Source organism: Nannospalax galili, unplaced genomic scaffold (genome assembly GCF_000622305.1).
Source record: "Nannospalax galili isolate Female #2095 unplaced genomic scaffold, S.galili_v1.0 scaffold951, whole genome shotgun sequence".
NCBI lineage: Eukaryota > Metazoa > Chordata > Mammalia > Rodentia > Spalacidae > Nannospalax > Nannospalax galili.
In genome coordinates this window covers 425,138-441,332 of record NW_008329324.1, presented here as the reverse complement: position 1 = coordinate 441,332, position 16,195 = coordinate 425,138, and the positions used below count along the sequence as shown (strand labels likewise).

The 16,195-nt window shown below is 41.7% G+C and overlaps 1 protein-coding gene across 1 annotated transcript in view; it reads left to right on the top strand.

The window, feature by feature from the left end:
- Scn11a (sodium voltage-gated channel alpha subunit 11) overlaps nt 1–13,812 on the top strand; it is a 103,761-nt gene extending 89,949 nt beyond the window's left edge. Inside the window, exons 23-26 of the mRNA XM_008836336.1 lie at nt 5–38; nt 7,127–7,227; nt 8,886–9,156; nt 12,656–13,812. Coding sequence (XP_008834558.1) covers nt 5–38; nt 7,127–7,227; nt 8,886–9,156; nt 12,656–13,677 — 1,428 coding nt within the window. The 3' untranslated portion in view covers nt 13,678–13,812. The remainder of the gene's footprint in view (nt 1–4; nt 39–7,126; nt 7,228–8,885; nt 9,157–12,655) is intronic.
- The last annotated feature ends 2,383 nt before the right edge of the window (nt 13,813–16,195 follow it).

Sequence of the window (16,195 nt, the reverse complement as noted above, 5' to 3'; positions counted from 1 at the left end):
CATTATTGACAACTTCAACCAACAGCAGAAAAAGATAAGTATGCATGCTGTCCTAGCTGGGTCACTTCTCTCCTGTTCTGCTGAGGACTTTAAGGGAACTTGGTTCTGATGAAGAATGGCTTTTCTGATCTACTGGAGAGCAGCTAGGGAACTTGCCACCTCTGTCTGGAGAAAACCATCAGAGATAAGGGAGAAACATCTGAGTTCTACTAAGTCAGTGTTTTGTGCTCTCCCTTAACCTCTCAATACAGATTGTTTTGGTTGAGGTTCAGGCTGCTGCTAATTAGCCCCTAAGAGAATAGCAACCACCACAATTAGTATATATGACACTGTGGTAGTACTTTAATAACATTTCATGTGTACTTTGTTATCCTCAATAAAAAGAAAAAACGCTTTCCTTTTTCTGCGTGCTTGAGGTCTACTGAACTGACCTAGAAGATGATTGCGGAAGAACAGGGTGAAGGAGGCTCCCCCATGCCATGCATTATAACAATCAGATGTTTGCTTTTCTGGATCTGGAATCCACAGGAACTAACTTTGGAAACAGGACAATAAAAAGACAATGTAGGCCCATCTACGTCCATCACCAAATGATAACCACTTAGACAGTACCTCTTATCATTTTGGTATAATTCCTTCCTGTTACTTTAAAAAAGGATTTATGTTATGTATTCATGTGCCTGAGTATATGTATGTGCACCATGTGCTCACAATGCTCATGGAGGCCAGAAGAGGGCATCACATCCCATGGAGCTGGAGCTACAGGCAGTGGTAAGCTGCCCAATGTTGGTGCCAGGAACCAAACCTGGGTCCTCTGGAAGAACAACAGGCCTCCTAGCCATTAGGCCATCTTTCCAGCCCCTCCAGTTACTTCTTAACCAAACATATATATTCTTTGTACATCATTTAGATTACTTATACTTTTAATTTTGTGGTGAGCTCACTAGTCATACACCTATATTGTGAAGTCATTTTTGCTGTAAGAATTTTTAGGGCTAGGGAGGTGACTTAGCAGGTAAGAGTTCTTGCTGACTAAGCCTGAGAACCTGAATTTAAATCCCAATAACTCATTCAAAATGCTGGACGTGACCCCACATGCCTGTAACCCCAATGCTAGGTAAGTGGACAGGAGGATCTTTGGGGCTTTGTTGGCCACCAGTCTGGCTCAAGGTTTGGTGAGAGACCCTGTCTTAAGGGAGTAAGTTGGAGAGAGAGAGAGCAAGCACCTAAAGTCCTCCTCTGTCCTCCACCCACACATGGGGCACATATACCACAACAGACAGACAGACAGACAGACAGACACACACACACACACACACACACACACACACACGTGTGTGTGTGTGTGTTTCCAGGGCCGAATCAGGCATCATAATTTCTCCTGATCATTTGTCTCTGTTTGGACATTTAAGTCATCTCTACATTTTTTTTTCTATTTTGAATCATAAGCATTCTTGAAATTCTGGGCATCTCTGATTATTTCTTCAGTATAACTTGCTATGTAATTAGAATGTTTAAAGCATTAAAGACATTGTCCAATGGCCTCCCAAAAATGCTGTCCCCTCATGAGAATGCCTGTCTACGGTGTCCTCCTTACTCTGATTGCTATCATTTACAGTGTCTCTCATAGACCAACTGGGGGTGTTATGTCATTGTTTTGAATTTATTCTTTTGATCCTTAGTGAGGTTGCATGCCTTCTTACAGTGCAGTGACCCTAAATACTTGTTAGGAGTCATCTGTTTGTATCTTTTGACTATTTTTAAGACACATTGTCTTTTTTTTCTCATGCATGTTTAACATACTAAGTCCAATTTGTGACTTATTTCTTACATTTTGTGTGTGTGCAGGAATGAATGCACATGTGTGAGGGGGTATGCACATGTGTGGAAGCCAGAAGCTGATGCTAAGTGTCTCCCTTGGTGGCTCTCCACTTTAGTTTTTTGAGACAGAGTCTGTCACGGAAACTGGAATTTGCTGATTTGGCTAGACTAGCTGGCCAGCAAACCCCAGAGATCTGCCTGTCTCCACCCGCTAAGTACTAGGACTGCAGGTGTGTGTTGGCACACCTGGTCTTTTTATATTTTTCACTCCAGTGCTGGGGATGAAACTCAGAGTCTTGCCCATGCTAGCTAGGCAAGTACTCTACCATTGAGCCACAACACCCAGCCTCACATCTCACTTTTCCATGGGTGCAAGGGATCTAACTCAGATCCTCATGTGTGCACAGTAGGCACTTTACCCATGGAGCCATCCTCCCTGCCCCCTTTCTTACATTTTCATATTAGCATTATTTCTACTTATATCTGAGTATTTTTATGGACTCAAATTCCCAATGTTGTCCTTTGGGGCTTCTGTCCTTTATGAACCTCCGAGCATTTCTCAATCCCTGGGCTCAACATTTACATTTGGCTTTCCTAATGATGTTAAGGCTCTGTTCAGTTTTCCTGTTGACCTTGTGTAATTCATCCAGACTGTACCTTGATGCCAATGAGCCTTCTTAGTATCTGATGGGAAAGTAATTTGCTGTTGTGTTGCAGCTGTCGTGCCTGTGCTGCTCAGGGAGGAGTGGATCCCTCTGTGATGTGCATCCTGATTGCAATCAATACCAGCAATTTGGATGTTGGCCCTTGCAATTGCCGACTTAGGCTTATGGTGGAAATTATTATTTTGATCACTCCATGGCATCCTTTTGTTTTATTTTTTATTGTGGAAAAGTGCATAAGAATATAATAGAATGAACTTAAAATATCTAACACCCGGCACAACATTGACTGACTGAAGGTCACCCTTGTGCCAGTGATGCCCTCACAGACCCCTGCTGTGGAGTTTGTTTCATGAAGCAAATAAGACATCATGCCATTTCATTCATAAATATTTCAGGACATACATATCTGCTTTTATTTATTTAATTTTTTATGTGTGTGCATGTTTCCCTGCATATATGTAAGTGTACCACAGGTGTGCAATGCTCACCAAGGCCAGAAGAGGGCATCAGATCCACTGGAACTGGAGTTACAGATGGGTTGTTAGCTACCGTGTGAGTGCTGGGAACAAAACCTGGATCCCCTGGAAGGGCAGCAAGTACTCTTAGCCCCCGAGCCATCTCTCCAGCCCCCTTATTTATTTATTTATTTTTAAACTTAATTTATTCATTGTCTGTATGTATGTATGTATGTATGTATGTATGTATGATAGGGGGTGTAAGCATGCCACGGCACACATGTGGAGTCTGAGTATAACTTAATAGAGTAAGTTCTCTCCTTCCACTGTTATGTAGGTTCTGGGGATCAAACTCAGATATCCAGGCTTGTGTGGCAAGTGCCTTTACCTGCTGAGGCATCTCACTGGCCCATGTTTGTTTTTAAAAAGAACCACAATTCCATTATCACTTAAAAAACTTAACATGAACTTTTAAAATTCATCAAATCATCTCTCTTCAAATTGACATGAGCTTTTAATTTTTCTTTAAAAGCCAATGCCATTATTGTTGTTGTTGTTTTGAGACAGTTTCACTCTGTAGCCCAGGATGGTCTGGAGCTCACTATGCAGCCCAGGCTGGCCTCAAACTTATAGCAATTCTTCTGCCTTGGCCTCCGAAGTGCCAGGATCACACACATGGGCCACCAGGGCTGGCTTTGTTTTTCTAAATTAATATACAAAGTAATGAGTCTCACTCTTCCTTCTATAGTTCCCTTGGTCAAAATGTTCATCACAGTATTAGTTACATTTTGACCAAGGGAACTATAGAAGGAAGAGTTAGTCTATTTGGCTTATGGTTCCAGAGGGATAAGAGTCCATCACGGAGGGAGGAGCCCAGCGGGAGGCAGCTGTAGTAGAGAGTGCTCACATCTTCAGGCAGGCATAGGAGGCAGAGAAAGATACCACAAATGGGTAAGGACTATGAACTCCCAAAGCCCACCCCCAGTGGGCCCTCCCTCCAGCAATGTCATACTTTTTAAAGGTTCCAAGACCCTCCTCAAACAGTGCTGCCAACTGACCAAGTATTCAAATACTTGCCTGTGGGGAACATTGTTATTCAAACCACCACAGTATTTGTGTGTGGTATGTTTGCATCTCTGGTTTTACTCATCTAACTCTTCTTCCTTAGACTGAAGAGTTTATCAATCTTGCTTATCTTCTTTTAAAACTTTTTATTATTTTTATTTTATGTGTATGCGTGTATTGCCTGCATGTAGGTAAGTGCATCTGTGTCATGCAATACCCATGGAGGTCAGAAGAGCCTGTCAGATCCGCTGGGACTGGAATTACAGACAGTTGTTAGCTGCCACATGGGTGCTGGGACTTGAACCGAGGTCTTCTGCCAGAACAACCAGTGTTCTTAACTGCTGAGCCACCTCTCCAGCCCCCCTTGTTTATCTTTTCAGAGAACCAAGTCTTTATTTTATTATTTGTCCTATTCTTTTACTCTCCATTTTGTTAATTTCTGCCTTGATCCATTTTATTTCTTTCCATCTATTCATTTGGGGGTTCACCTTGTTCTTGTTTTTCTAAGACCTTTAGGTAGGTTCATCATTAAAGTCTTTTTTTAAAAAACATTACCATTAACAAAAACATTTATTTATATGTACAAGCATTTGCATGTATATATGTACACCACATGAATATGGTGCCTGCAGAGGCCAGAAGAGAGCACCAGATCCCCTGGATGATTGTGAGGCACCCTGTGGGTACTGGGACCCAAACCTGGGTACCCTGCAAAAGTAACAACTGTTCTTAACTGCAGAGCCATCCCAGCTCCCATCATTAAACGTTCCTGAGTTTGCTCCGATTTTTTTTAACGTAAGCACTTATAGATGTCTTAAATTTTCCTTGAAGATTTATTCATTAATTTCATTTTTATTTGTTTATCTCAAGCAAAGTTTTGGATCCAAATCAGGATTCAAATAAAATAAGTTGTTCCCATTTGACAGTATCTTTGCTTTCTGAAGTGACAGGAAGTTCAAGGTTTGAGTTGAACCCTCCTTCCCTACATCTGCAATCAGCCATTTAACTAAAGTACAGTTTCCAAAACCACATTATGGTATTGCATTGTTTCTAGATCTTTCTCTAAGAGAGTAATTTTAGGCTCAGGCCTGTGAGAAAGCTTATGATTCACTTCCTCTCCTGATACATCTGTCTCTCCTCTTGGTTTTCAAGAGTACAGGAGATGATGACAAATTAAAATTTCCATAATTAGGAGGCTGGGAAGATGACTCAGTGGTTAAGAGTACTGCTGATAGAGGACCTGAGCTCAGTTCCCAGCACTCACAGTGGCTTGCTCACAGCTTCCTGTAACTCTAGAGCCAGAGGACCCAATGCCCTCTTCTGGCCTCTGCAGGTACTGTACTCATGTGCACAAACCCACACTCAGATACAGATTTATACTCACAATTTCAAATAAATAAATAAATCTTTTAAATTTCCACACTTATCTTTATCACAAACACATGCTCTACAGTCTCAAGATAATAACATTAATATAATTATAACAAATACAATTTATTTCTGCCATCATCTGAAACCAACCTAGCTATCTTCTAGGTTAGCTTCAGGGGCTGTGTATGCTTGGCCCACACTAGTAAATTCAAACCCCAGTCCCTCAATACAGGCCTTCAGTCAAATAACCAGGGAAGAGTAGGCTTTTACTGCTAGTGTGAATTGAGGGACAATTCTTGTTGGCTTTTGTTGTCAAAGGACACTTTTCTTTCTTTTTAAAAAGGTTTTATTTTACTTTTATTTGTATGCATGCGTGCATGTGTGTACGCAAGTGCAGGGCCCACAGTAACCAGAAGAGGGTGTCAGATCCCCTGGGGCTGGAGTTACAGGTGGTTGTGAGCCAGCTGTGTGGGTGCTAGGAACCAAACTTGGGACCTATGTAAGAGCAGTATGTGCTCTTAACCCCAGAGCCATCTCTCCAGCCCCCAGTAGTGGCTTTGGGACTAACTTACCATTCTCTTTCTTATATCTTAACTTTCAGAGCCTAGAAACTTTTCTTTCAGATTTCTGTAAAAATTCAGTTAGAGATTTCCAAAGGATCTGTTCTATTTTATCTGACCTTTTTAGGTATTTTTGTCCCATGAATTTCCTGAAATGAAAATCCTAACTTGTTTTTCTTACTAGTAGAGAAAATATTTAAAACTCTGTATGTTTTTCCTAAGAATGGTTCTGGGCAGATTTTATATAACTTTTATCCGTAATGTTACATTAGTTATTTAAGAGAATTTCAGTGCTATTTATTAGTGCATATTAATTGTACAGATTAATAGATGTCATTGTTACATTTTTGCATGTATATATAAATAATGTACTTTAACCACACCTGCCCTCTTCCCTTACTGTCTTTTATCCCACTGGTTCCCTTCCTCTTCTATGGGATTAAATTTTTTTTTTGCTAATTTCTCTTACAGGTGCATTACAGTTTTGTGCAACTGAAATATATCCAGTTTTTTTGTTTGCTTGGTTTTGCTTTTTTTTTTTTTGTCTTTTCGAGATAGGGTCTCCCCTCCCTATATCCCCAACTGGCCTAGAACTCACTATGTAGAACAGGCTGGTCTTGAACTCAGAGATTCACCTACCTCTGCCTCTGGAGTGCTGGGATCAAAGGCATGCACCACCACACCCAGCTATATCAAGTTTTTATAACGAGTCTGGAGGATGCTCATAAAAATTTGAAATCTTTATGTTATACAAAGTGGGATACAGAGCTGGAGAGATGGCTTAGCAGTTAAGAGCACTTACTGCTTTTCCAGATGACATGAATTCACCTCCCAGCACTTACCTAACAATCAGCTGTAACCCCAATTCCATGGGGTCTGATGCCCTTCTCTGGCCTCCATGTTTTTTGTACACACATGGTATGCTTACATATATGTAGGCAAAACACTCATACACATAAAATGAAAGTAATTTTTAAGTGGTATGTAACTGACAAAAGTAACCTTAGTTCTATTTTTTCCTTAACTTAAAGGCTATTTTCTTTCAGCCCCCTCTGAACCCAACTTTGGTTGCTTCCTTTGGGAATTTTAGGAACTATTGATAAAAGAGTCATGTAACTTTCTTTCTAAAAATTCAAGACTTGATTTGCAAAGATGGCTAAGTGAGCTCTCATTTTCTCCATGTACTTAGGTGGCCAGGACATTTTTATGACAGAAGAACAGAAGAAATACTATAATGCAATGAAAAAATTAGGAACCAAAAAACCTCAAAAACCCATCCCAAGGCCTCTGGTGAGAGCAACTGAACGACATGAAACACATACATGGGATAAGAAATTGTGAGGAACACAGGGTTCTAGAAAAAGCCATCCTGTAATTTTTAAATTTACATGCATCATCTTAGAACTCAACAAAACCATACATACTCAAATCCTTAGGAAATTAGATATGCATATTCATTATTAAGAGCCTGGCCAGTAAATTTAATAATTATTTTGAAAGAGTCTCACTATGTAGACCAGGCTAACCTCAAACTCACAGAGACCTGCCTGCCTCTGCCTCCTGAGTGCTGGGATTAAAGGTGTGTGCTATCACACCCAGCAGTAAATCTAATTTTTAAAGAATACATAGAGGTGAGTATTGTATTTACATCGCAATGACACAAATGAAGCAGTTGGCTTGGATTTGACCTTCAGAAGTTTAAAGTGTACTTGTCGTTCACTTCACCAGTGTATGTGAGGTTGATAGAAGGTTGAGGCTGTGTGTACCCACTTCCACTTCATGTCTTTATAATAAGCATCGTGCACTGGGGCTTGGCAAACATTTTCTGTAGTGGGCCAGGAGATGAACACTGTAGGCTTTTCTGGGCCTGTAACCTCTACCAGTATTCCTGCCCTCTCTACTGAGGCACAGAGCAGCCAGAGGCTACAGAGAACACATGGACATGGCTGCCTTCCAGCACAACTTTATTTATGGTCAGAGAAATTTGAATTTTGCATAATTTTGTGTCACAAAAAATTTGTGGTTTTTTTGCTGTTTGTTTTTGTTTGGTTTTTTGGTTTTTTTGCAGGAGGCGGGTCTTTATGAGACAGGGTCTCCCTGTAGCTGTCCTGGAACTCACTATGTAGAGCAGGCTGGTCTTTATCTCACAGAGATCCACCTGTCTCTGCCTCCCAGGTGCTGGGATTAAAGGCGTGCACCTCCATGCCTGGCCCTCTTTTGTTTTTTGTTTTTGTTTTTTTTTTCCATTTCAAATATTTAAGCATATCAAACTCACTCTGAGCATGGGCTATACAAAAACAGGAAGTTGACTGGATGGTTCAGACATGCACAGTAGAGTCAAACCTGGAGCAGAGCAATTAATTGATACTCCGTTGCCTCAGAGGAAGTCTGGCCATCTCTATAGAAACCGACATGCAACTCCGCCCTCCATCATCCTATGAAACGATCAGTTTTACTATCTCCATTGTTAAAGCCACATGAACTGCTTTACTTCCGCCTCACAGCACCACCCATCACATCAAAGTTATGCTCTAAGAATTTTTAAATCTATATTTTTTTGCTTTAAAGTGGAATTAAAAATGCAATCCCAGCTGGGCGTGGTGGTGCATGCCTTTAGTCCCAGCACTCGGGAGGCAGAGGCAGGCGGATGTCTCTGAGTTCAACCCTTTTTAAAAAAAAAAAAAAAACCAAAAACCAAAAAAAAAAAAAAACCAAAAAAAAAAAAAAAAAAAAAAAAAAAAAAAAAAAAAGCAACTCCAAGCACTTGAAGACAATTACCTAATCATACTTAAAGTAAAGCAACACTGGGGTTCACAAGATTTCTTGCCCTTTGAAAAATGTCTGAGTATATTTCAAGGAACTGCCTTCATTGTAAGAAAGAACAAATCCTGTTATGAAGAAGTGTCATTTTAATGACCAGTAATTTCTTCTTTCTTTTTCCTCCTCAGAACAAATGTCAAGGCCTTGTATTCGACCTGGTCACGAATCAGGTGTTTGACATCTTCATCATGGGTCTCATTATCCTAAACATGATCATCATGATGGCTGAATATAATGGCCAGCCTGACGAAGAGAAAAAAATCTTTGATTATCTCAACATAGCCTTTGTGGTCATCTTTACACTAGAGTGTCTCATCAAAATCTTTGCTTTGAGGCAGTACTACTTCACCAATGGCTGGAATTTATTTGATTGTGTGGTCGTGGTCCTTTCCATCATTAGTAAGTAAAACTGGCAGCTACAAGGACTTGACAACGAGAGGCAGAAGGAAACGCATTAAAGATTATCGTTTGGAAGTATGACCAGCCTCTCCACACAGTGACAGATTAGGTTAAATGTGGGTTCTGTGAAAATTACACAGAAATGTATACACATTCCTACTGGGAAGCTGCTAGAAGACAGTAGCTTCTATTCCTTTGAGTGTCTACACTAGTGGAAATCTGATTCTTCAATGAAGAGAAACAAAGTTAAGATTATTTATATTTTTTCTTTTTAGTGCTACTTGATTTGTTCAGGTAACTGAATTAAAATTCTACCTTTCCCATGCAGCCACAAGCCCTAATGGGCAGTTCGTGGCAGTCAGTGCCGATGTTAGGATCTCTGTCAAAATCCACATGGGTACCAGCACAGTTATTGGGCCACATGGCATTGCTGGAGTTCCCTCATCTCCTGCCCAAGCTTCGAAGACTGCCTGACACAGAAAAGCAAGCTCTCTTTTTATCCTGAATCCCATGTTTACTTGAACCATGGTATGCTTGGCACTTGTTGCAGCTCCTTGACTCCATTTACTACCCAGCCTTTTTCTGTAATCTGTGTAGTTTTGGTAACCATAGACATGCTACATAGACCATAAGGTTTATGGAGGAGGAAGAGGAGGAGGAGGAGGAGGAGAAGGAGGAGGAGGAGGAGGAGAAGGAGGAGGAATGAGGAAGGAGAAGGAGGAGGAGGCTCTTTATCCACTCTCTTCTTTTCTGTCTTATTTTTTTAGTAATGGAGATCAAACCTCAGGCCTTCTGCATGCTAAACATATACTGTACCACTGTGCTGTACCCTTAACTCTGCCATATGCCTTTTACCAAAACAAAAACACAGACACAGACATGCACGTAGACACAGACAAGACAGACACAGGTACATAGACACACAAATACAGACACACAAACACGCACACACACCTTTGAAATTAAATTCTTCATGACTAACTCATTAGAGTTTATTCTGGTTCTTTGAAGTATGATTTTTAACTAATTCATTAATTTGACTCTTTCTTTTCATTTTACCTTGTTTTACTTTATTTTGAGACAGGATCTCCCTGTAGCCCCCGCTAGCCTGGAACTCACTATGTAGACCAGGCTGGCCTCAAACTCACAGAGATATGCCTACCTCTGCCTCCTGAGTGCTGAGATTAATGGTGTGCACCACCATGCCTGGTCTTTTCTTTTTTTTTTTTTTTGAGAAGGGATGTTGAGATAGAGTCTCACTCTGTAGACCAGGTTGACCTGAAACTTACTGTATAGCCTAGACTGCCCCCAAACTAATCCTCCTAACTCCACCTCCCAAGTGCTGGATTATAGGCATAAGCCATTGCCTCCAATTTGACTTTTTAAGTTATGTAGGCGGGTCCAAAAGCCCTCAAAGTTGAAACAAGGAAGACTGATTTCACAAATGGATGCTTTTGTGCCATATCAGAACGAGTGCAACAAACAGATATGTAAGATCAGAGAATTTTGGTTTCTGGTGCTACCAAGCAATGCAGATAATGTCAAAGAGCAAAAGATGATGCAGCTAATAGTCTGCTCTGGGTTCTAAGACATGAGGTTTATGCAGATGAAGTTTAACAACAGACCCGTGTATTCAAAGTAAAATAGACAGACCTATGATTGTTACTAATCAGTTCCAATCACAAGTTCTGGTGAAACTGACATCAATAAAAGTTAGTAAATGGTAGCAGGATGGGTCTGGGCCTGCCCCTCTGAGAGTTCTCGTCATCCCATCATTCCTTGTAGGCAGTGCTGAGCACTGTGCAGCTTTTAGAAATGTCTCTGGAATCCTTTCAACAGCACCTAGTTGCACATGCTCCAGTGGAGGACTAAATCTTCACACTAAGCCAGAGTCTACTTACCAGTGTGGGCAGAATTTTATGTGCCTTTGCCAGCACATCTACCATTCAATACTTGGCTCCACACTTCCCCAAGCTCCTTCCTCAGCTTTTACAGTAATGGAGTGTGCATAGAAGAGAATCTCTGTCTGGAGTTAGCAATCCAGCTGGTGAGTAAGCTGTACTCATCTTACAGTGTCAGGAAAAGATACAAGAAAATTCATCAAACACTACAGCACATGGTTCACAAAGAACCTGAGCTCAGAAAAAGGACTGATTCCTGTAGGTCTGATTAGGCAAAGAAGCCTCTACGGAAGGATGGGCCTTAAAGGACTTGTGCTGCTGAATCGGTAGTTAATAAATAACTTTGCTAGGATTTTCTGCCCAACTATTATTATATGAATTGTTTAAATTAGATAGTGAGGTATATCAACTTAGTTCTCTTTAGTCATTAGGAGATTGGCGGAACAATTTTCACTGCTCAGGATCCCTAATGACCTCAGAGGACCCTCAGAACAAGGAGAAGACCATGTCTACACAAGACAAGCATGTTCCAGCCATTCTACAATATTTGGGCCAAAATGCAAATTCTTTAATTCCTTGTATCTCTTGCCTCCTGAGCAGGCAATGGGAGAACAGGTGACATTTTAGACCCAAATATTCATCAGTTTGCACAAAGCTGTGTTTGAGATACCAGTTCTGGGGTGTCTCTAACAGAGAACGTATCGCTGTGCTTCATGCTTTAAGCTTTGTGAAGCTGGAGACCTCAGTGGCCCTTGGAAGAAGAACATTAATTGTGAGAGATGGACAGGGAGCTTTGGACCAAAGATGAGTATCCTGGAGCCACTACCTCCCTCCAGTCCTACACACAGCAGACAGTTTGCTCTCACCTGCATTCAAATCCCTCTAGATGAATCGACATCTGTATCTTTTAAGGAACTTAGGTGTTCTGGATTCATCATTTTCCCCTGACAGTTCAATCAAAGCTTAAATCAAACTCCAGTAGTAGGAATTTCTCCTTGCACCCCAAAAGAATCAAAGTGTACTTTGCCTATTTTCCATCTTCTGCATTCAGTAAATAGGGTAAACTACGGTAGGTGTTACCCCACTAGTGGCTAAAATAATGTAGCATAAATAATAGCGCTTCTTAAACTGCAATCTTTTAGTTATCTTCAGTAGCTCATGTATTCCATCTACCATTAAAAGTCCTGTCTGAGGGCTGGAAAGATGGCTCAGTGGTTAAGAACACTGGTTGTTCTTGCAAAAGACCCTGGTTCAAATCCTAGCACCCACATGGCAGCTAACAACTGTCTGTAACTCCAGTCCCAGGGGATCCAACAGCCTCTTCTGACCTCCGCGGGCATTGCACGACACGGGCGCACTCACCTACATGCAGACATAACACTCATACACATAAAAATAATAAATAAATTTTAAAAGTCCTGTCTGAAACTGTATGGCCATTCAAAGTTATGTTTCAAACTAAGATACAGATATTTCTTAGCTTTGCATATAAACAACAAAGTGACAAAACATTGGTCCCATTAGGATTCTGAGCTGGTAGACAGGCTGGATTTAAAAGCAGCGTGCCTGCTAGCAATTCACTGATCCTCCTTCTCTAGGTACCATGGTTTCTGTGTTGGAGAAAAGCGAAATTCCTTTCCCACCAACTCTCTTCAGAATCATCCGCTTGGCCCGGATTGGCCGAATCCTCAGACTTGTTCGAGCAGCACGAGGCATCAGGACCCTCCTCTTTGCTCTGATGATGTCCCTTCCCTCTCTATTCAATATTGGTCTGCTTCTCTTTCTGGTTATGTTCATTTATGCCATCTTTGGGATGAGCTGTTTTTCCAAAAAGGTTGATCAAGTTTCTGGAATCGATGACATCTTTAACTTCCAGACTTTTTCCGGCAGCATGCTCTGTCTCTTCCAGATAACCACTTCAGCTGGCTGGGATGCTCTCCTCAAGCCCATGCTGGAGTCGAACACCTCCCCTAGCTCAGACAGCTGTCAGCGGCCGAGTATAGCCATAGTTTACTTCGTTAGCTACATCATCATCTCTTTTCTCATCGTGGTCAATATGTACATTGCTGTGATCTTAGAGAACTTCAATACCGCCACGGAAGAAAGCGAGGACCCTTTGGGTGAAGATGACTTTGATATATTCTACGAAATCTGGGAAAAGTTTGACCCTGAAGCAACACAGTTTATCAAATATTCTTCCCTTTCTGATTTTGCTGATGCCCTGCCTGAGCCTTTGCGTGTGGCAAAACCCAACAAGTTCCAATTTCTAGTAATGGACTTGCCCATGGTGATTGATGACCGCCTCCACTGCATGGATGTCCTCTTTGCCTTTACCACTAGGGTACTTGGTAACTCCAGTGGCCTGGATACCATGAAAGCGATGATGGAGGAGAAGTTCATGGAAGCCAATCCCTTCAAGAAGTTGTACGAACCCATAGTCACCACCACGAAGAGGAAGGAAGAGGAGCTGTGTGCTGCGATTATTCAGAGGGCCTATCGCAAACACATGGAGATGATCAAGTTGAAGTTGAAAGACCAGTTAAGTTCATCACTCCCGACATTTTGCAATGGAGATTTGTCTAGCTCTGAGGTAGCTAAAGTCAAGGTTCATTATGACTGAGCCCCTCACCTCCTCCCCTACCTCACAGACTCTAAGCTCTGAGTTGTCTGTAGCTCGGTGTACAAACAAGCAAGTGGACTCAACTAAACTAGCCAGTTGATTTTTTTTCCTGGCTAAAAGAAATGACACATTGGTATTCATTTTAAAATGATTTCTGTAGAGATGTATGGCAAGGCTGCCTACCAACCACTGGGACTAATTTAATAAAGAAGACAATGGGTAGGCCTGCAAAGGACTTTCACAGCAATGGTAGGCATGAAAGACAGTTTAAATTATGTAAAGCTAAAAGAACAAGACACAAAGATCACATTACAATTTTAAATTGCATTCCTGTATGTTTCTTGGTACATTCCCTAACACCTTTGTTTAAGTATGTGGTTTGTCATGTGTGACTTTTTTTGCATGCTAAGTAAGAAGTCAAAATATACCAATAAATAGCTTATTGAAGATATTTTTACCAGAATTAAATATTTGGGTAGATATCTCAAACTTAAAAGCATGATCCTGCCATGCTAGTTAGCACCTTGTCTTTCATAAGCTACAATCTCTTACATGTTTAACAAATAAATAGATAAACGAAACTCTCAGTTTGCATTTCATTGAGACAGCAGGCTAGTATGGCCCTCTTGTTTGCTGTGAGGAATGGTTTAATGTGGCATTGTGTGGAACTAAAGCCTGGTGCCAGTGGTTTATCAGCTGAGGCATTTAGCAATTGGCTCTTGGGAAGGAAAAGGCTTGTTTTAGCAGTCACTGATTTCTGTGATGTCAGCATTCCCATCATGACTGATTCCAAGCAACAGGCATGGGGGTCACTGGATGAGGAGTTGGGAAGAAATGATCATACTAAAATGCTCAAGAGCCAGTCTGAACTGATTCTGGCCCACCATTTACTAGAACCAATAAGGACAGTTCCTTGACTCTGTTTAAAATCTCTGCAACAGGAAGTTGGGAAAGTGGCTCAGCTGGGAAAGTTCTTGCTATACAACCATGAGGATCTGAGTTTGATCCCCAGCACCGATGTAAATACTGAGCGGGCATGGCAGCCCCCCTATAACCCCAGTGCACAAGAGGCAGACACAGGGTATGATAGTGTCATACCCTGTGTCAACCTGACACACCTGAGTGACCTAGGAAGAGGGAAGTTCAACTGAAGAAGTGCCTTGATGAGACTGGCCTGTGGCCATGTCTATGAGGAATGGTCTTGTTTCATGATTGATGTAGGAGGGCCTAGCCCATTGTGGGTGACGCCATCCCTAGGCAGGTAGTGCTGGGCTATATAAGAAAGCTAGCTGAGCATGAGCCAGTAAGTGGTGTTCCTTCCTGTTCTCCACCTCTAGAGTTCTGCCCTAACTTCCCTCAGTAATGGACTATGACCCGGAAGTGTAAGTTGAAATAACACTTTCACTCACCCAAGTTGCTTTTGTTTATGGTTTTATCACAGCAACAGAAAAATAACCAACACACAGGGAATACCGGAGCAAGCTGGCTAGCTAGACTTGACAAATCGGTGAGTTCTGGGTTCAAGTGAAGGACTCTGCCTCAATATATTAGATGGAGCACAATTGAAGATACTTATACACATGAACATGTACACCCCCCTACACACACATGCAAATGTATATACACTCACAAAAAGTATACATCTACAGTGAGCCCATTGTATGAAGAGAGCCCTCTTAGCAACATTGGGGCCACAGGGTGGTGAAGTCATAAGACACACTGGTTAGCCTTTTGTTGGGCTCTACACTCAGTTCTGCTGATTATCCACATGAAATGTAGATTAGAGAGTAACCCAGGCTATCAAAGGGCTTGGCTCCAGCAGTAGCCTAGAAAGTCCATAAATATTAAGAGATGCCCAGATGTCAAACTACGCCTTAAGCCCCTAAAGTGCCTGAACTGGGGACAAAGTATCCACCTCGTGATACTTTAGGTGTTGCGGCTCTACACTCAGTTCTGCTGATTATCCACATGAAATGTAGATTAGAGAGTAACCCAGGCTATCAAAGGGCTTGGCTCCAGCAGTAGCCTAGAAAGTCCATAAATATTAAGAGATGCCCAGATGTCAAACTATGCCTTAAGCCCCTAAAGTGCCTGAACTGGGGACAAAGTATCCACTTCGTGATACTTTAGGTGTTGAGAAAAGCCTCGCAGAACTGATGTGTCCATCAGCAGCCTCATTGGTGAAGTCACCTGCCTCACACCATCCAGCAGAGGGCAAGATAGCGCTGGATCCTGTGGTAGGGTGAGAAAGTGGTTATTTTCATATTGTGTAAGCTCTGACCATGATGAGAGTACCCAGACACAAGGCCTAAGTGCTATGACTCCTGTGGGCAGCCTTGTTCTCTGGAGCATTGGTAAGTCATCATAATGCCATTCTCTAATATTTATCTAGTGGCTGCTGTGTCACTAGGCTTTGACTAAGCATTTGTCATGGGTAATCTCATTTGTACTTCACAATGACCAATGAGTTAAGGACTGCCCCACTTAAAATGAGAAGCTGGGGCTGGAGAGATGGCTC